The 22806-nt window shown below is 31.2% G+C and overlaps 1 protein-coding gene across 2 annotated transcripts in view; it reads left to right on the top strand.

Annotated features, from left to right (window-relative positions):
* The window catches only part of Dcr-1 (Endoribonuclease Dcr-1), a 169519-nt gene that overhangs the window by 104132 nt on the left and 42581 nt on the right, over nt 1-22806 (top strand). For both annotated transcript variants that reach the window (XM_085820689.1, XM_085820688.1), the window contains exons 9-10: nt 8663-8826; nt 13273-13452. In XM_085820689.1, the coding sequence (XP_085676815.1) occupies nt 8663-8826; nt 13273-13452 (344 nt within the window). The remainder of the gene's footprint in view (nt 1-8662; nt 8827-13272; nt 13453-22806) is intronic.

The raw sequence follows: 22806 nt of genomic DNA, 5'->3' as shown, positions 1-22806 counted from the left end.
GGAAAGTGAGTTAACATAAAATAATGGGTTATAAAATTAAATTACAATTTAATTTTTAACATACAATTTTCCCTATAGAATTTATGTAAACAAAAAGGAGGTCCCTAACCACCTCATTAAGATCTGAAATTCTAACTATATAAGAATTCAGAGCCAGCTTCTTACAATAATGTGAAATTTTAAGTGCAATTCTTATTTTACATTACAAAGAGCTGGCTCCTCTCTAAAAGCATTATTTCAGCAGCTCAGGTCCTTCTAGAAATCTGGAAGGGAAAAAGGCTAGCAAAAAAATTCAAAACACGATACGTTGCTTCAATTTGCATTATCTCATTCTTATTTAAAACATTTCATTTAAATTTATCTGCACTTTCATTCAACTTATATATTCCATGAATAAAATCTCTTCTTCCAATGCGCTAAAGTGCAAATTGAGACAGTGTCTGTTGTATAAGTAGTACGATATTACCATCTAACCTGTACTGTACATGTTAAAAATTGCGACTCGCTAGACTTCAAAGACTTTTTGTTTTCAAAACTGCATCTAACGTGCTAACAAGAGTGTGCTTTTAACCCCTTAACTGGTCAATTTTTTATCAGAAATGTTCATAAAGAAAGTATATTTTTTATTGCATGTAATGAATTCCATACTTGTTATAAAAGAAAAATGAAAGAATATTTTTTTTTAATTTTCATAATTAATGAAACATTTTTTAAATTTTATATATTTCTAATACTTATGCCCCTAAACGTTTGCTTTTTGTAATCACAGTGTGCATGCAATGAAGACTGTATTACAGATCTCACAAACAATTATCTAAAAAAAAACTTACCATGTATTAAAAATTCATACTTTTCAATACTGTTTTCTTTGGAAGTCATTTTTGTGTGGTACAGTTTAAAACATGGTGTTAGGCAAAGTCCTACATCACAACCAGGACAGAAATACCGTGTTTCCTTTCGGATTCTCTTTCCAGTTTCATTCCTTTGGGAACAGGAAACAGCACATTGTCTAGAAGGTCTTAGTTTCTTCTCTGTAGGAACAATAACTTCTATGAAGTGTCTTTCTGTCAGTCTCAGAGGATTAGGCTCAGAACTAGGTCATCCACATTTGAGATTCATTCCAGAATTATATTTCTCAATAATTCTGTTAACAAGATCAAGTCTGAATGTAACTGAATTTTTCTTCCTCTTTCTTACAATAGATGATATATGTGTTTTATATGGCAATATCAAAAATGTAGAAAAAAATTTTCTGTAATATTTTTTCCCTCTCTTTCTAATGACTTCACAATTTTTCAAATTTTGGTCCATGCAGTCTACTCCTCCTATTGGGTTATTATAATCCATAAAAATTTTTTGTTACTTTTTCATTTCAGAGCGGACTTGGATTTGTACCTTTTTAGTATTAGGAATTGTAGACAGTAATGAAACTTTTTTTTTTTTTTTTTTTTTTTTTTTTTGTCCATCCACTTCATCACAGTAACTTTTCCTCTCTGTGATGCTATATTTTCTCCTCTTTTTAGTTTTTTCTTTTGCATTTCCTTTGGGACTTCTTTTCTGTTTAGGTTCAGAATGCCATATGTATCCGTTCAACATGAAATTAATTTGTCAGCTAATTCCAGTGAAGAATAGTAATTATCTGTTGTAAGACAGTATCCTTTATGAAGTAAAGGCTGCATCATTGTCATAAAAACTTGTGAGGAAATACATAGAAAACTCTGGGTTCAGAATCATGTCTTTACCTGTATATATTATTATAGAACGTGCATAACCAGAAATCAACTCACACAACATGAAACATTTTATTTTGAATCTTGCTCTTTTTAGAGGAATAAATTGCTTCCACCCTAATCATCCTTCGAAAAGCATAAGGCTTTCATCTATCATTACATCATGTTCTGTTGTCAACGTCGAACTAAACTTCTCATTCAGATATTTATAAACTGGCCATAATTTCACTAATTTTGGGCATTTAATACTGAATTATCAAAAAAATGTAAGTACTGTTGTAAAAGAAGAAATCGACGATGAGACATTACTTGAGGAAAAAAGGGTGTGTATGTGGAATGTCTTTTGCTCCAGTACTGATCAATTCCAGGCTTCATTATAATTCCCTGGGTTATAGTCAAGGCAAAAAATATATGCATCTCTTCCACAGACATTTCTTCTTTCTTTCTCCCAAAATTTACTTCTTGAGAATTTCCCTGCAATGCTTGATTGAATGCACTGTTTCACATATCTGTTTCTTCTACAATTTTAGTCATCAGAGAAGAATCAATAAAAGTTTGATAAAACTGTAGCTCATCGAAAGTATGATCAAATTGTACATTTACGGCTGGAATACCAGTAAAATTAAACTGGGGACACGGAGGAGGTGGATTTTCCATATCGGTTTCGATAAAATTTCTAGCTGAAATCAAATCTTCGTCAGAGCTGAACTCGCTACACGAGTCAGTTGAAGAATAATCCAGAATATTACAAGACTGTTCTGAATTCATATCAGAAACATCTAACAATAAAATATTATTGTCAATTATATCATCCATAACTGAGACGCTTTGAATTCACAACCAGAAAACACTATATCACAACAACAAAAATATCAAGAATAAACAATGGTATGTATATAACAACAAAAATATCAAGAATAAACAATGGCAAGTATTTCAAACTTTGGTAACAAAGGAAAAACCAGTTTGAATACTTTTCAATGACATGGACAAGCTGCGCCATCTGTTGAAGTATGTTAATACTAAAAGCTCTCTCTCGGTCAATTAAAAATATGGGCAGAAGATGTGGCCAAATATTAGTAAACTGTACACTGTATGGGCAAACCAGTTAAGGGGTTAAACTTGAGTGTTGGCTGGACAGCCTAACTTTGACTCATGCAGATAGCTGGATTTTACTTTTAATTTAAATTTTTCGTATTTCTGCTAGCTTGCATATAAATATCTTATTCATATAATACAAATTTAATTCTTATAACTATGCAAGATTTCATTTATTTTAATACATAAATCCTGAGAGTACTTTTAACATTTACAGTGCATTGAATTAAAAAATTCAGCTTGCACTTTACGTCAAGATACACTGTGTAGAAGTTCTTAACGTTTTCCTTTGCATTTCCTCATATCAGTCTCTCATATTAAAATTGAATTCTTGTTTCTCATCTAATTTAAAAATGAGCATAAATCATTGCAACTTAAATTCTGAGCTTCTTGCTCTTTAAAGCACTAAAGTAACCGGAGGCGAAATTCAAGAGTATAGCTACGAGTACTTCTAGATATAAAATAGTGCTAAACCTTAATAAGGAAAAATAAAAATTCTACTTATCATTTTGTTCTTTTGAATTCTTGCAGCCTCTTTGCCACGAAGTCGTTCCATATGTGATAGATACCCACTTGGAGAACGCAGAACCTTTGCCAGGATTTTGCTCTTTTGCCGTGGCTTTCTGTTTCTTCAGCCAATCATGTACTCTTGGCACCTCCCCTCCCCCCCCCCAAGGATTGAGAACATACCTTCATCTCAACTGTTCGTTTGTTCAGCCTTGGATTCCCTGCTGGTCCTTCCTTCAGCACTTCATGCAACCTGGAATGATGAATTTTCATGGTCGAATTTGTGTAGTGGAGACTTGTTCAGCTGGCTGCTTGCTACTCGGCATTGGTTCCTCTCAGTCCTTGGGTTCTGTCGATGGAACTTTCTCTCTGACTCTTTGCGTGTTGATTATCCTTTGCTTGTTCACCTCTCCTTTTGGATTCCTTTCTTTCTTGACCTCTCTTTCTTCTGGTTGTTTTCTTACTTTCTTTGGCTGGTCCTTTGTATTTGTAGTTGCCTTTCTCTTTTCGACTTACTCCTATACTTTGAAATTTGTTTGTTCTATAGTGCTGCTCCTCATTGAATTCCCACTTTCTGATTGAGCTTCTTGAAAAATACCCTTAAAAATGAGCACTTTAGTTCGGTCATAATAGAGCTTAATTTGACATATATTTGCTACTGTCTGTTCCACATTTGTATCAGTTAGGTAAACCACTGTTTCTCTAGTCCTTTCAATTACATATGGACCTTGAAATCAAAGACAGAATTTAACTACTGTGTCTTCCCTTGCCCATGGTAAAAAATGCTTGCCCTCAAAATATTGTCTTCCACCTTGTAAATCTCTTCCAGTCTTTTCTTGTCATAGTATAACTTCTTGTTTTCCTTTGCCATATCGGTATTTTTGACTGCTTCATTTATAATGTTTCATGTATCTTTCAGTTTGAATTTCGGAGCTGTCTTCTGCACAAAGAAGAATTTATATATAAATAATTGATTTAAGATAAAATCTGTTAATTCCTCGACTGGAATTTACAAAATAACTCAAATTCGATCTTGGCCCTATCTTTTACAGTGAGGAACATTTTGAGAGTGTTCTTAGGATTTACAAATGTGTAGCTCTCACTCCCAGGCTCACCCACCACAGATTTTCCAATGCATTTGTACTATGTGGAGGCCTGGCCTCTAAGAGCAGCAGTGGCCATAGTGACTGTTTATGCATCTGGCACTAGATATAATAGGAAGTGGGAATTTAATTATTTGAGAAATTTCATCACAAAGCTTTTCTCATCTAAAATGACTGCTGGTTTCAGAACAGCCCTTATTGTATCAATAATAAATCCAAATCCCGCCATGGATTTAACTGCAGTTGGCAGAATTTGGGATGTTGAGGGAACAAATGTAAATCTTGCAGTTTCCTGATACATGGTCTGTTTCAAAGTTCAGTTGCCATTATCAAGTTTTAAGTCTTTCACTATTGTAAACTGTGACCAAAACCTTTGGTAGATGTAGGCAACTTATTGCTATGTCTGAAATTAACAACAGTCAGAAGAAGGGTGTAAAGGATCTTTTTATTAATACAAGGCACCAACTACTGCTTACAGAAGCCAATGCTTTTAGCTTAATGGACAAACTTAAAAATGATTTAAGTATCACCTGTCGACTTCACAGTTTAACTAGTGCACAAGCTGGCTGTGACCAAAGTTGATGTAAACAAACCAATAATAGCAAGAAAAAGGTAATGCTGCAGAATTCTAATCGCCACAGAAATCAAAGTTAGCAACATGGCTTTCAATCAGGCAGAACATGCTCTGATTTCACCCTAGAAAAACTTCCTTTAAATACTTCCTTCTTTGTATCTAATTTGAATATTGCACACACTGGAAATTTGCATTCTCGCAGGGAAATGAAACGAGGCTTGATAGGAAAGAGAGTTAACATAAAATAATAGGTTATAAAATAAAAATAAACCTTACAAAGTGATTATTCAGCTCTATTCATCTCCTCAATTGGATGGGCATCAGTAAAGTTAAAATTTCCCAACTGGAAAACTGAAGTTACCAGGGGCATTTGCGGACATCTGATGCATTTGGATATACACTGAAAATCTTTTTAGAAGCCATTGTTGTATTATTATCCTGGTGAAATTTATAGAGCATGCATTGACAAAGATGATTTTTCAGGCTGCCTGCCACTCATCTTAAATGAACCACCCACAAAGGATAATGGATGTAAAGTTTCTTAGCAGGACAGCTACTTCATCTGTATATACAATTATTGCATTTTGCCACAGCACTATTGCAAAGTATAGCACTTTTGAAATTATTGCATAAAAACAATATTTCTTGTCGATCAATCCCAATAATAATTAAATTAAGGTGTAAGTACTATTTCTTAATTCTTGAAAAAGGAGATGATAGAATAGTTAATGGACATGACAAATACTCAGTTATACAGGAATGAATTGTGTAGAATTTCGTACAATTAAATAATAATAAAAATGAATGATAAAAGATGTTCCCCCCCCCCTTTTTTTTTTTTTTTTTGTGTGTGTGTGTGTGTGTAACTTATTTGTTTCACTCATGGTAGGATTATTATAATTTTTAATGCTGTAAATTAACACTGATAATGCAAGCAAAGCAATTTGGAAATAAAACTTATAATTTTATTCTTCACTGATATTAATTTTTGATTAGATGTCTAAATCCTTTTAGTTATCAATTATCATCAGATATTAGACATCTATTTTAATCTCTTCTAGCTTGAAAAGAGTAAATGTATTTGTTTCTTATTTTTCAAAATAAGGAATGTTTGTCTCAATGATATTGGAATGATATGTGTATATACTTGAAATAAATGCACTGCAAATACTTCTAAGTACTTATCATTTTGAAATAAAACTTTGATTTCATTTTATTTGCCTCCATTCCCTCATAGTTTTAATTTTCATCATGTGCTATACACTTGCATAATGTTGTTTCTTAAAATATTGCATCAGAGAAATGGCAGGCTGCTATCATACTTGTTGATAATGCCTGAAATATCACCTCATCTTTACATTGAGAAACTGGTAATGATATTCTTGCTTGTCTGCTGTGTATATATCAAAATATATAAACACATAAAACCAGGTGTTGCTGTTTTCAGAATGCAAATTACCAGAACAAAAATTGTTTATTTAATACATAATTCCTTGTAGCAAATGTTTCTTGTGTCTTGTTAGCAAATAATTCATCAATGAAAGAAAAGTGCACAGCTACAGTTTGAATAATTTTGCATTAAAAAAAAAATAGAACATTAGTAGTGTTTTTTTTTTTTTTTTTTTTTTTTAAGTATTTATATTATTTTCCTCTTCCTCAAGATCTTCAGAAAAATGACTAATTTTATAATGGATGCATCCACATACTGATTGTTTCCATCTCACTAATTGATTTGCTGGTGGAATTTTGGGTACTTGGGCTCTAATTGATGGAGCAATAGTAGTGAAAATCTTCAAGGAAACTAAAGATATTTAATGGTTTAAATGCTAATGAAGATCATTGCACATGGGAATACAATCTGAATAGTAATGAAAATAATAACAATGGCGATGACTTACAAGCTGCAGCAGATGACACAGCATTTCCAGCGGCATTAAATTATTTGAGGCGTAGAGATTAACAGTGGATAACAATAAAAGCGGGCAAGTTTCAGGATACAGAGAAATAAAAGTACATATACCTTATTAGAAAGTGCAATGTATTAATGTTACCATGTTATTAGAATGTAGGTTTCTTCTAAATAAATAATATTGTGATAGTTTCCCAGTTGTTTATTCATAAATACTGTTCATTTATTGTGCTCTTACTGTAACTTTGTCCTTCAGAAATTAAATTATTCACTTAATTTTCCTTTCTCAATTTTCATTCAATAAAATTTGTGAAAAAAGGGTGACTATGAGTAAATATAGTATGCTTTTTCTTTATTAATTGAGCTTAAAATTCTCCATGTGGCAATCATTTATAACAATATTGTTGTTAGTTTTTTCCCTGCTGTTTGGCACTCCTAACTTGAAAGTTTTTTTTTTTTTTTAATAATATATATATGCATATATGGTTTTAAGCTTAGTAGCTTGAATTTCTGACGATTAGTTCCTAAATTATTGGACCTGCAATAACTATTTAGCACAAAACTTTTTTTAAGTGAGAATAGAAATAAAAGATCAGATTGCAATTCCTCCCCTTCTTAAGTTTTTATTTTCTGAAAATAAATCTTTATTCATGACTATCATAATTGTTGAAAAAATAAAGATCACATTTTAGCAATATTGTGAGGGAATGAGTTAATTTAAGTAAGATACACTTTTACTGAACATTAATGAATGATTTGCCTTAATGATTAAGTTAGCAAAACTGATGAAAAAAACTATAGGAAGATATAATTCTAACCAAACACATTGAATAGCAAGCTAATTTCTTTTTATTTATTTTCAGAATTAAACTTTGTTTAATTTTAAAAAAGAAACTTTTAAATTTTAAGTTTTTTTAGTTTTTCTTCATATTATCAGGTTCAATGTTCCGTCTTACTTTCTTCGAGAACATGAAAGTACCTGACTCGGAACAGAGAGCTTACTAAAGCTATGTTCAATAACTGTGGGAAGTAGACAGGATACACAAGAAGGGTATACAAAACCCTTTATTTTTCTCTATTTACAATAATTTCCGTACTTCGGAATACAAAGACCCACTACTTGTGGTCTAAACGTAAGAATATAAAAATATAACTAAACTCTAATTTAACTTTAAAATAATAAACGTGGAAGATTGGCCTTATATTAACAGGAAGCCGTATGTAGTACAGAGAACTGTGAACACTACAATACGTTTAAAGTTATCAAGAGGATTAAACCTCTGGCCTGGAAGGCAACCAGCAACTGAGTAAAACTTCTAAAGTAAGCGGCCTGCTTCGACTAACTGCTTCCTCTCTCTCGCTTGGCAAAAAGCCACAACTTAAATACTTGGCGTTCGCCAGACAAACTTTGCATAAATACGTTAACGCTTATAATTCTGGCCGGAAGTAGAAAATAAGAAGTGATAGTAAAGATTTAAAATAAAATAAACGTTAGTAAAACTTAAGATCCTTACAATATTACTGTATTTTTCTTCCAGTTTTGATTTGTGTACTTCAGTAAATTGTTTTAACATATAATCGTGTATTTAACATGTTGAGAAATCATTAATGATTTGAATTTATGCAAAATTAGCCAAAGAAAAGTTGAATTTTTGTGGGAAGATAAATAATTTTATTCGAATTGATCTGTTTACCATAATGTTGAAACAAAAATAATAGATGGATTGCTTATTTTTTCTAGGTGAATTAGATGATAATCTTTTGCCAACTGGAAAAGAAGCCGTTAAATCTGAAGATTTAACAATTGAAGATACTGCTGATGAAGACATAAAAAAGGATGAGGATCCAAGAAAAGGACCTGGGCGGCCTGGTACCACTAAACGAAGGCTTTACTATTTTAAAAAAGTATGTTTTTGCTCTTTTTTTTTTTTTTTTTTTTTACACTTACTAACGTAAAAACATTTTCGGGTTATGTACTATTGTCTTTATGATAACTTCGTGAGTATTTGTAAATGATTAATGAAACTTGAATATGTGTGTTGCTTTCACAATTACTCATTAGATTCCTAGATTGTATCCATCAGATGCTGGCTGACTGCATCAAATTTGAGAAGCCTCTATGTTTCACTCATCTTTAGTTGTTAATTCTAGAAATTAGTTATAAGTAGTTGTAATTATCTTCATATGCATAATTTAGCAGTCAATGTGTATATATTAAAATACTCCTGTATTCCATTTTTGTTGCCTTTTGCACATTTTTCATATCATATTTTAATCTTCTCTTTTGATTCAAATGTGCATACCTTATTTGCCATTATTTAAAAAAAAAAATCTGATGTGGACTTCGTTGTACGGCCTATTAATTTATACACATTTTTTGCTGCATCGTATTTGAACTTATGTCCTCGATTTTCATTAGATATATATTTCTCATTCAACTAGTTTAATTCTCACTTCATGGCAAGGCAAAAAATACATAAAAACTCAAAACATCATAATAAAAATTTTTAAATACAGAAAAACATAAAACTCCGAATACAGTTATAGAGATTCTACTCAGAAACAAGCAATTTGGCCAATGGGCAAGAAAAGAGATTTTTCAGTGCACAAAACTGAAAGTTTTACTTTTGTTATCACTCAGCAAAAAGGCGCTATCATTAAAGTTGCTGCACAACCTGATTTAATTCACTACTGTACTAAGAGTTTCAAATGTAAACAAATGGTGGCCTTGTGTGCTTGGTACCATTTAAACAACTTTTAAATTTTTGATAATTCTGCAACGATTGCATGCAGATTAAGTGAAGGCATAAAAATCTTAATCAGAACATAAGAACAACATAATTCAATCACTTTCAAAGGAAAAAATGCACTATTTACCTATATATAAGAATAAGAATACTGAGCTCACCGATCTGGGTAACTAAGTGGGTGTATATATGCATACACAGGGTGATTCTAAATTGTTTTTACAAATTAAGAGGGTGATATTACTCATCCAAAAGAGCAATAATTACCATAGAACATACGGTGGCATTCCAGCCTGAGAGGCACAAAAGGGGAATGTTAGGATTTTAACCTGAACTTAAACAGTGTTGGAAAACCAAATGAAAGAGACCAAAAGTTGCACAATCAGTTTAATGAAAAACTCATAGAGAATGCACAAAATGGATAAAACCGAAAACTTAGCTTTCGAGTGTTAATTTGAGCTCAGACATTGATGGCAAACACTTAAATGCACATGTTTGGTTGGCAAGGTCTCAACCTCGCAAACAATTGCAACAAGTTAATTATCTAAATTATTAGGGGGAAAAACTGCTACCTTGATATCAAGTATCAATGTAGCAGTGTTTTCCCCTTATGTCATCTTCTCTCCTGTCCTCCTGAACTTACTGTGCTGCGCTCATTCTACTTGAAGCGCCCTTCTATGGGACACGAAGTTCTGACATCCTGAACACAATATGAACTTTCATGCTAATCTCGGCATACTGTGAAAGTTGGGTTTAGTTGATAATATTCAGCCCTTGATTAGATAATTAACTTATTGCAAACGTTTGCGAGGTTGAGATCTTGCCAACCAAAGATGTGCATTTGAGTGTTTGCCAAACTGTTGTAAGTTCAGGTTGGAATTCTAATATTCTTCTTTTCTGCCTCTCAGAATGGAATGCGACCCTATGTTCTATGATAATTATTGCTTATCTGGATGAGTACTAATCCCTTAATTTGTAAAAACAATTTAGAATCATCCTATATATATACATATATATATGTGTGTTTGTTGTTTGGTGCAGCCAATTTGAACAAAAAGAGAGGTGCACAACTACATGTTTTAGCAGTCCCATATACAAAATTTCAGTGTTTTGATGCTTCTGGTTTTTGCGTTATGCGAGATACATACGGACAGGTGTCGCGAAAAAAATCTCATCTGCATCTGTTTTAAATCCATTTTACAATCCATTTTGGAAAAGGCACAGATTTTTATTCGGTCCATACATATAAATGTCACACAAAAAAATCTTCCAAATGGATTTGAGAACAGGGCTATTTTCATTGAAATATGATATCCAAAATTTTTCCTGATAAAAATGTGTCCTTTACTTCATACAAGTAAGTAGAAAGCAAGACATTTAAATTAATGCTTGCAAAATCTACTCTAAGAATCATTAGATAACCTTAAAATTCTTTTATGCTGGGATATCGTGTAAGTCCTCCCCCTTTCTAATTTTGGACAAACCATGTTTATCTGTTGACCACTGTGTTTTATCATTTTTTTAGTGCGATTCATTAGTAACATCATTTTTAGGTGAATTGGAAAACTAATTTATTTTAAAAAATAATGTTATTAGGGAGATAATTATGAATTTGTCTGTAAATTTATACCTCTTCCTATCAGCTTCTATTCTTTACTTTAAATTAATTCAGATTTAAGCAAAATTGATTAGGCAGACATAAATACAAGAATAAATATTAAAAGAATGAATTTGACCCCCCCCCCCCCAAAAAAAAAAAGCTATGGTTTGTACTTCCTTTTACGAAGGGGAGAAAGTATTGTGATCACGAAAAATTTTAGTTTTCAGATTGCAGTAGAAATATACATTTTGATTTTTTTTTTTTTTTTTTTTTTTTTTTTGTGTGTGTGTGTGTGTGTCTGTGTGATGCCTGTATCTATGAACAGAATGAAGGTATTCTAAATATTATTATTTATGTGTTTTTTATTTCAAAACAGATCAAAAAATGGATTTTTTTGTGATATCCGTATGTAGCTTGCATAACTCAAAAACAATTAACTGTAGGACATTGAAATTTTGTATATGGGACTGCTATAACATCTAGTTGTGCACTTCTCTTTTTATTGCAATTTGCAGCCCCAAAAGTGTATATATACACACACATAACTCAGTCTCCTTATGTGGCCTTTATATTTTTGCAATCATTGGTAATGGGCATATATTTCCAGTTACAGAAGTGCTTTAAATGCCAAAAATATTCATATTTTGGCAATTTAAAATTTAAAAGAAAAATAATTAATTTTATACAAATTACAAAATTTAACTTTAATTGTGATACCCCACATTCTATACTTATATTTGGGAAAGTTTTGTATTCATTATAAAAAAATAAAATTGTAAGGAGTCATAACTTCCATGCAACAGAAATTGAGTGGGATATTTAATTTTAAAAAATTTGCACTTTTTGATGTCATTTTCAACTTTTCTTGAAAGATCGGTTAATTACGTTAGAATAATTCAAGGAAGTAAGTTTAAATAAAGTGCAGCAAAAAATTGTGTATAATTTAATAGAGGTACAAGAGGGTCATGTGGTGTCCACATTAGATTTTTTTTATGCCATAGAGATGTTAAATGTAATGCTTTATACTTCCTTCTCATAATATTGCTGATTCCTGAATTTTTATTTAACGCATTTTATGAACAATTTTTGAATTATGTATTCTGTATAAAAGGAAATTTGTTGTGAAGTGTTTAATTGTATTATGATACTTAAATGAAAAATTTGAGAAATGAACCTAAAATAACTTACTGTCATTTTTTTTTTTTTTTTTTTTTTTTTTTTTTTTTTTTTTCCCCATATTTTAAATTTATATACATAAGAGAATTGAAAAATCCACTTTTTCTTTCTAGAAAATATTTTTTATATAGACTTTTATCATGAGAAACTAAATTGCCAGAAAAACCAATTTCAGATGTTATCACAAAAAAAATCTTTTTTTAAATAAATTTCAGTCGAATTATAGTTAATTTCTATTTATTGCATAATATAAAAATGTAAAATGTATAAAATTTAAGAAAATATAAAGCGCTGAGAGAAAAATACCTTAAAAATTCAGTTTAGTATGATAGAATTCAAACTTCACAGTCTTTGCATCAGATTCAATAAATCTAATTAATAATCAGTATAATTATTAATCTAATCAATAATTTAATTAAATAATCAAGATAATCGCTGAGCATTTTCTAGCAGCCATTTCTGTAAAAAGTGGCAAAAAGTGAGTACCACGTGCCTTCAAATGCCGCAATTTAGTGGACAACTAATGATATCTGTTGGCCAAAACGTAAACTAAACACCTAATACTATATATAATTTATTTCAATGGTTAAACGAGGATAAAACGGGATGTGCTCCTCAATAAAGGAAGAAAAACATATGTCTACGGAAATACGGGATGAGCAAATTTTGCTACATTTGAGTTGCCCGTGGAAATTGCAGGATGATCAGGCAGAGGGTTAATGTAAATAAGTCTGATAATTTTTAAAGTTGTATATATATATTATAGACGTTATAAATTTATATATATATATAAATTAATAACGTCTTTTTTTTTTTTTTTTTACTCAGGTTGCTGATGCATTAAAGAATAGTATTCCTGTTGCCAATTCAGTCAGCTATTTGTATGTTTTTGATATGAAACTTACTTGTCCCATACCAGAAGAGCAGAATACCAGAGGTAGGAAAATTCATGATCCTGCTGATACAATCAGAAGATTTGGTATTTTAACTAGTAAAGTGATACCACCAGTAAGCATACACTACTGATCTATTCTCAGTTTTTTTTTTTTTTTTTTTTTTTTTTTTTTTTTTTTTTGTTAGAATATAAACTGAAAATTATTTATTGAAACGAGGAAGCAGGGTTTAAAAAAAAAAAAATCTTTTTTTTAATACTCTTCTAACTTTCATTTATAAATCATATTTTTCCTCATAAAAATTTTGCATTGTGTAAACAGTTTTGTTCTTGTTTGTATTTCGTTCCTAATGAATAAAAGTTGTACTTAAATTCATTCAAGCAGAAAAGGGGGAGAAATACAGACATACTTCGACTCTAGCTGAAGAGCATTTTGTTTATCAGTGAAGTCTGATTGTAGATTCTCTTGCTTTAGGGCTATGGAATTTTTAACATTATTAGGTGAAATTTATGTTAATTGCTTATAGAAGGCATATAATAAGTTGAGTAACATTATTAGGAGAAACATTATTTTGTCATATTATTGTCTTCAAAGGAAAATAATTTTCTTTTAATGCAGAAGTTACATCAAACATTAAAGTTACCATGAATATCCTTATAAATTTTCCAAAGCATGATATTTGTACATTCAGCTGTGTTACTTTCAGACTTACTGATGTTTGATTCAGTTCAGAAGTGTGTAATAAAAAGTTCTACATATCTTAAAAGTATTTTTTTTTTTTTTTGGTAGAATTTTATTTTGTACAATTCAACTTGATGTATTTAATTTATACAAAGTGTGATTTAGAAATGTTCATATGAAAATGATTAGGGAGAGGAAGAGTTCAAATTTGAAGTTGATTGTAATGAATTTAATTTATAAAAATTGATTTTAAAATGTTCCTTTGAAAGTAGTTTTAACTTGAGAAAAGAAAAAGAAATTGGCATGGAAAAAAATATATTGTTGCTTATTGAGAACAGGAGCAAATATGAGAGCTTCATATTTGCTGATTTTGTGAACTCTTTACTCAAGTAATTATAATGTGATAAGTTGTCATAACTAGAAGTAGCATTCTGAAGCAAAAAATTACATAAGTTCAAAAGGGAATATTTTTTTCATTTTCCAACTAATATAGCTTTGTTTCATAATCTACAAGTTAGTACAGCTCCAAAAAAAGGTAGTCAAATATCTGAGTGGTCAGTGGTTCTAATGAGTTCAGATATTTGGAGCTCTGTTTTGTTACTAATGAACTAAATATAACTATTGCCGTATGTAAAAACTATGTGGCTAACCAGCATATTACCTGATTATTAAATACCTAATTCAAAGGCATGTGGACTTATTGCTATAGCCAGGGTTTGTACCATCCTTAAAATTCCCTCTTTTTTTTTTTTTTTTTTTTTTTTTTTTTTTTTTTTTTTTTTATTCCTAATTTGAATCATCTGAAATTTCTATATGTTTTTTACAACTGCCATTTGAGTGTGAAATAGCATTCGAGGAATATTTTTGGCGATTCACTGACAAATAAGTTTTTCATAGGTTATCGTTTGAATTTGTTCCCATTTCTATTATAAATGGTGCAATACTTGAGTTCCTGGGCAAAAAGCAAAACATAAACGCTTTGAAATTTTTTTTTTTTTTTTTTTTTCCCTAGTGCAGAGTTTTTAAACAACTTTTCTCTGCTGGGGATGTGAATTCTTTTATTAAACAGCTTTCAGTTTGACAATTTGTCAATATTTTGGTGATTATAATTTCTATACAAAGTTTTTAATTTGAAGTTTTTTTAAACCTTATAACATTGATAAATGTCATTAAAATAATGATAAAACATTAAAATTAAGACATTTTAATTTTTCTGTGTCATATAGTAAAGTGAAATTACTTTCCATTTTGGCAACTTATTATTACAATACTTTGAATCTGAAAATTAAACGAGGTCCTAAATGCTACAAAGCACAGTTTATGAAATAATTCTCATCAAAAGTAAAATAACTATGTAATTATTTTAAAATGCCTTAGTTTTCATTTTTTCAGGCCAAGAGTTTTTCTCCATGTAATTGTCTCATATTCAGAATGTGCATCAGTTTTTTTCTATAAAATTCATTTTACACTTTTTTTTTTCAATCTGATTTTTTCCCCCTAAAAACTTCTGGTTTTTTTTTTTGCTGTTACAGAATTTGTAAAGATTTTAGACATTTCCCCTTGGAAAATTTAGAATTTGAAGGCAAGATTTATAGACCTGCGATTCAAGAACATTCTAGAAAAATGTGAAAAAATTAAAAATGTTTTCATGGTATTAACACATGAGGAATGTATTTAGGAATTTCTTTACTTTAGGATAATTTTTGGAAGAACAATAAAAAATAATATTTGATTATTTTACTTCTGATCCTAGAAGTCTTTCTCTTAACATGTTTATCTTCCCTTTATTTTCTCTTCTTTTCAATAGACACAAGTATGGAAAATATCAAGAATGTTTCTAATCTTTTCACATGGACAGGCATCTGTAGAAGCGGGAGAAAATGCATTGCAAATCGTAACTTGCACCACCAACCTGGTCGAGTTCTGAAATCTGTTTGGACAATTAATTAATGCTGATATGGAAGCTCAGCTGAATCCTCCCGTCACAGGGTTTCGAGGGCCCACCCTTTTATCTCTGAGCAGTTTCACGTACTCTTGAACACTCTCTTCAAAGTTCTTTGCAACATTCCCTCACAGTACTTGTTTGTTGTTGGTCTCACAACAGTGTTTAGCCTTAGGTGAAGTTTACCACTTCATTAGATTGCACCCCCAAGCAATCCGACTCCCAGGAGATCTCGTGGGTCTTAAATTTTGCTGCTCAGTGCTCATAGTGCCTGTCTTAAATTCTAAAAGTTATGCCTTTTCTAGATTTTGTTGCTTGGTGCATCACTATGTTCTAAAAATTCTGCCACACTGGCTTTGAGCAGTCCTGACCACATATTTCATATTTATTCTCAATGTTTGTATTACTAAAGAAATAAAATTAGCAACTACTTTGACACATTCTAAAATACATATAGTTTTTTTAGAACAACAGGTATCCTTAATTAAATCCAGATATTCTAAAATGAAGAGGAAACTTACTGAGAAAGAAACTGACTACGTAATAAGCAAGAAAATTATTCTTCACGGAAATGTGCAGTTATTGTTATGCAAATTAACCAGTTGTTTTTAATTTCAGCCTTTAGTAGCTTCTTCTTTCCCTTTCCTTACCAGAATGCAAATCAGTTAGATAGTATTTAAACTGAGGCTTTTAGATTTTAAGACAGAGCATGTTTCTGTCCTCTGCTTACATGTTGCATTAGTTCCTGCCTGCTGCCCATTCTGACGATTTGTAATTATTATTTTTGCATTACCACTGTCGACATTTGAATTAGTTACACTGGCAGAGTTACTGAGCCAGCTTAGATTAAATTTTAAATGTGTAGTTTTTGACTACTAATCTACGTTTCAAATTTGCATTTGACTGTTCCTCTTTAATTACATCAGCATGCGCAGTAGTTGATTTTGTTAGCAAAAGAACATGCATCTATATTATAAGGTCTATTTAAATAAACCTTTGTCTGACTTTGTAGTTACTGTCAGAAATGGTGATAATTTGCTCCACTTCTGTTGCAGATTTTGGACGATTTAACTTTTGCTAGATCAAATAAAACCTCATAGGTGTATTGTTGAAACATTAACAAGTGAGGAGAGGAAGCACAAATTAATGGGAACATCGGTTTGCATATTGAAACAAAGTTCTTATGGTTAGAAAGATGCTTAAATTGAAGGAAATTGATATTAAGTAATCAAAATGTCTGGAATATATTCAAATTAAAAAGATGCATAAATATTTTGTTGTGATGCTAAAAAAACTGAAGTGTTTTGTAGCTTTTAATGTATAATTATCCTAATATCATTTAAGAATTAGTGTCATAAATTACATGTGTTTTAAACATTGTGTTGTTAGACTGTAATTTCTATAGCAGTTTTAAACATTTTTTTAATAGATAAAATTTAATAGTGGACATGTAAATTTATAATGACTAAGGATATCTAACTGCCTAATTTAATTATTTGTAAGTAATTACTCACCCTTAAAAGTCAGTTCTGGTTGTTAAAGTGAATTACTGCCTGACATTAATCCTTACTGTGGTCACAAGATACAACACAAAAATGTAAAAAATTAATTTAAAACATTTCTTACTGCTAGTGAGCCATATGCAAAACAACTTGTCACCCCTGATGTGGGATTATTTTAACTATTAAAGTGAATTATTTTAACCTTAAAGTAGAGTAACTGTGTTGCAATTCCAAGAATTCTACATGAAGCTACAATACTAACTGTGTCAGACAGACAGAGCATAACTATGTTTCAAAACTTGCCAACCATGCCATCCTAAGGCATTCAGATCTGTTTTGATCAACAAGTCTGTCTCTAGGCAAGCAGCAGTGGTGGCAATAGCCAGTCTTCTGTTAGGAATCATGCTGATTATTATTTTACTTTACATTTTAACCTATACCATTTGAAACCTCTCGACTGAGCAAGTAATTGATAAAATGAGATATAAAAGAAAAAATCAACATAAAGCTAACTGTTAGTAAAACGTAAATAAAATGTCACTAATCTTCTTTAAAATATGTCCAACTATTATAAGTGTAAAATATCTGGTTGTAACAAAAGTTTTCCACCAAAAAACATTCTTAATAACATTAGAAATAAAACATGAAAGCATTACCTTCAGTATGGGCAGTAATCGTCGCGCTTTTTCAAAGCCTTCGGCCCAGAAACTTGATGGCCATGAGTCCAGAAACAAGTCAGCCTCATTTTGGATGTCTTGTGTAGAGTGCAAGATAGCACCAGCAAAATGTAACTGTAGGTGTGAGAAAAGGTAGAAGTCCGAAGGAACGATGTCAGGGCTATATGGTGCTTATGGCAAAAAATCCCATTCGAGTTCCCACAGAGTCCAGCCAGTGAATGCAGGCACATGAGGTCTTGTATTACCTTTTTGCACCAGAAATCAGTTTGATGGTTTTCCTTGACAGCATTGTGAACATGGACTAGCATCTCGCTGTACACCTTACTGTTGAGGGTTTTACCTTTTTCCAGATACTCTTTGTATATGGTAATCCCACCAGATACAAAGCGTCTTTTTGTCGTGTGTTGCTGAAGTAAATCCACTTTTTATCGCAAGTGAAAATCCAGTCCAAAATTTTGTCATTGAATTGATATTTGAGCAGATTGTACATACCCAAACACATCTGTTTTTATCTGCTGGAGTCAGCTCATGTGACACCCAGCGATTGAACTTGTACGTCAAGTTTATGCAATGCATAGCGCAACTAATGAATATGGCACTAACGTATAACTCCTTAGCAAGCTCTAGATTGGTTGCATACTGATCTTCTTTCCCAAGTTCTCACAGGCAGGCCTCATCTACATCAGTAGTTTGGCCAGAGCACTCTGCTTCTTGAATGTCATAGTCCTTGTTTTTTAACTTTACCAGATCTTCAAAGTGTCATATAATACTGTGAAGATTTCAAAGAAGATGATGTCGATAAGTCCCAAAAGCTGTACACATGGTTTGGTGACGTTCTGTAGCTGGCTTTTTAACTGACAGAACTGCAAGTAAATTATGATTATAATCTTGTAGCATGATAGCTCCATTTCAGATAAGTTGTATTTAATGATAATGTTATATATATATAACATTATATATATATATATATGTCACGGAAGAATTAGATATTCTAGATATAATACATTTTAGTGTATATTCTAGATATAATATATTTTAGTGTATTTTATGTGTTCTAGATATAATACATTTTAGTGTACGTTGAAAGAAATTAAACATTTCTTTCAACGTGCGCATGCGTAAAGCATACATCACGCATAGTCGAAATTAGAAAATTGCAACCAGAAAACTATTTGATGTGTATTCATGATATTTATAATGATGAGGAATTTAATTTAAATCATATCAAAGACGGAGTACATCGAGATGAAATACTACATTTAGTAAGGAATTATAAGCCGAATAAAATAAAAACATCTGTCCTGAAGATAAGGATAGTGCTGACAGATCAACTTCCAGTTCATTGCGCGCCGCGTCGTTCCCCCCCCCCCCCTTCGTAGAGCAGCATGAAATTGATAAACAGATTTCATAATGGTTAGAGAAACAAAGGATATGCTTTTATCCATTTTTTGCAGCAATTCCACTTTTTGTTTGATGGACATCAGAACATGCTTTCGCTTTGTAGATCCTTTGGTAGCTCCAGAATCGGAAATTCTTTTTGACATAATCAAAAGTTCAAGCTTACTTTTATACAATTACTCTAACAGTCTGCAAAAAATAATAAGCCGGATCCAATTAGAAGATTAAAGAACAATGCAATCTGCAACATTAACTGAAATAGATAATTAGATAATTTTAGCTTAGCTTATACCGTCCGTTATACATTAAACGCACATGTATAAACGTATTATGCACATGCGTAAAGGTATTATGTGCATGCGGTAACGCATTATGTGTTGATGCATGCGCAGAAAGTTTGTAGCTTTGAGGTCTGGATTATGGACATCCGGATTAAAGACTTTTGACTGTAATTCTACTTGGAAAACATGGCATGTGGTGGAAAAGGATGAGTTTTGGGCTTTTATTGGAGTCATTATCAATATGGGTACGATATCCCCTGGTGAATGCAGGATTATTGGTCAGTTAAGGAGAATAGTCACATCCCTGTCTTTGATAAAATATTTACAAGAAAGAGATTTATGCAGATATTCTGGATGCTACATTCCGCTGCGAAAATGTGCCGGAGTTGCTGGTAGGCAGTTGTGCAAAAACGTGCTGAGCACTAAGCGTTAAACCTGCCAGCGTGAACTGTTTGCACAGGCGATATTTGCAGTGACAGGAAACTTTTGGTAAAACTCAATATTTAATGCTATATGACTAATTTTTGAAAATTGATTTTTTTTCCTCAAATTTGTTTTATAATTATGTTTTATTAAATTATATTTAATACTAATGCATCCTACTTACAGATCTGTTTCATTCTTACAATGGTATTGCGAAAATGAAATTCAGGCATGGATATTCAGTTTCTATTTGCTAGATCCTTATTTTTTTTCCATTAATGGTCCTTAGAAGTACTTAATTTCCATGCACAGAAATTTGTATTAACCATGTATAGCTTTGTTAAATTTTTATGTAAAATTCACATTAGTAAAAAAATGGAAAGTGATTATATAAAATTTCAAATTATACTTGGATCTGAAACAGGTTTAATTGTTCATATTTAAAACATTTATTTTATGCCATCATATTTAGTTATTGCGGAGCTTGTATATTTCTAAAACTCCTTATCTTTCATCCTTCCCAAAATTTTAAATATTTTTACTGTTACTGCAATACTGTCAAAAGTCGTTAATCCGGACTCGTCGGGACTTCGGCGATTCCGGATTATAGATCATCAGTTTAAATTTGGTAAGATAGTATGCAGAAATTATAAAATTAAAAATATGAAACTGTAATTTATGAAATAAAGAACAATTATGATCTAAAGGGTATCAAAATTTACGAAAATAAAAAAAAAACTTAATAATTATTTGTTTAATTTATTAAACATTTCTTTCAATGCAAGTTCTTTAAATTGCTTCATTTTTTATGTGATAATACATTCTCTTTAATTCTATAAACAGATATAATTTCTTGTTCAGTTACAAAGTTCCACTGTTCAAGTCCTGTAATTGCTGTGTCGAGAATACCGACTAACTTGTCAATCGAAATTTTTTCGTTTTCAATAACCTCTGTGTCACTTTCTTCACTATCGGAAGTGAATTATAATGACGAGGAATTTGATTTAAATTATATCAAAGACGGAGTACATTGAGATGAAATACTACATTTAGTAAAGAATTATAAGCCAAATAAAATAAAAACATCTGCCCTGAAGATAAGGATAGTGCTGACAGATCAACTTCCAATTCATTGCGCGCCCCGCGGCGTTCCCCCCCCCTTCCCCGCCATCGCAGAGCATCATGAAATTGATAAACAGATTTCGGAATGGTTAGATAAATAAAGGATTATGCTTTATCGTTTTTTTTTTTTTTTTTTTTTTTTTCCCCAGTAATTCCACTTTTTGTTTAATGCACTTCGAAACATACTTTCGCTTTGTAGATCCTTTGCATATTAGTAAATATGTACCGGAAATACTATTTGACATAATCGAAAGTTCAAGCTTACTTTTATAAAATTGCTCTAACAGTCTGCAAAAAATAATAAGCCGGATCCAATTCGAAGATTAAGGAACAACGCAATCTGCAACATTAATGGAAATAAATAATTAGATAATTTTAGCTTAGCTTATACCGTCCGTTATACAATAAATGCGCATGCGTAAACGCATTGTGCACATGCGAACACGCATATTCGCAGCCGTAAAGGTCTTATGCGCATGCGTCAAGTTGACGCATGCGCAGAAAGTTTGTAGCTTTGAGGTCCGGATTATAGATCATTCCAGATTATGGGTGTCCGAATTAATGACTTGACTGTACCATTTTTCAAATTGCTTTTCTTTGTATCTGATAATGAAAGATAAGGTGTTTCTGCTTATAGGTCTCAAAATCTAGTTCTGCCAGTATTTATAATCAAAATAAATAACCTATCTTTGTATTAGTTTGTCTGTAGACTACATTTTTATTTCAAGTACATGCTATATAATAGTTATCTTGGAATTAGAAAACACTGTGAAGAAGGCAAACTAGTTAGAAAATAAACTGAAGTAACTTAAGCTATTAAATAAACAGAGCGATTTTGCCTACAGGGGAAACAAAATACATATAAATTTAATATATAGAACAAGAATAGATAACAGAATATAGAACAAGAATTTGATAACAGAATAGATCCATCTCAATGGCAGACTAGTAAAATCATTAAACATTGGAATTTCAACTTGGATTGAAATCTTAGCGAGTAGATTGGCTATACAGCTTTCATAGTTTTCCTTGCATGTATGTGAATACAAGCTAATTTCTCTTAGAACATTCTTCACAAAGGCATCCTGTTCTTAAGCCTAGATATCCCTCAAGTTCTTTGCCATAATCTAAATATTCCAATCCATTTAATTTATATTGGAATATGTAATTTCTATGGAGGATTTTATAATGTGTATTCCTAATTGAATCGATGTAAATATAGCATTTAGCTTTGTGTAAAATATATGAAAGCTGAAATGTTATATTTTCTTTTAATACCTATATTTAAAATTTTTTAATTCAAATTATTGATTATATTTTAATAAAATTATTCCTTCGTATTCAGTGACATATTTTGGTAGTTTGCAAAATATCAGCAAAATTTTAAAAAATGCATTAACTTACATGTTTTTGTATACTATTTCCCCCTCAAAATGATTATTA

Source organism: Stegodyphus dumicola, chromosome 7 (assembly GCF_044657685.1).
Source record: "Stegodyphus dumicola isolate Sdum_Otavi_A_Nest chromosome 7, ASM4465768v1".
Lineage (NCBI taxonomy): Eukaryota > Metazoa > Arthropoda > Arachnida > Araneae > Eresidae > Stegodyphus > Stegodyphus dumicola.
This window is presented reverse-complemented; position numbering and strand designations above follow the sequence as displayed.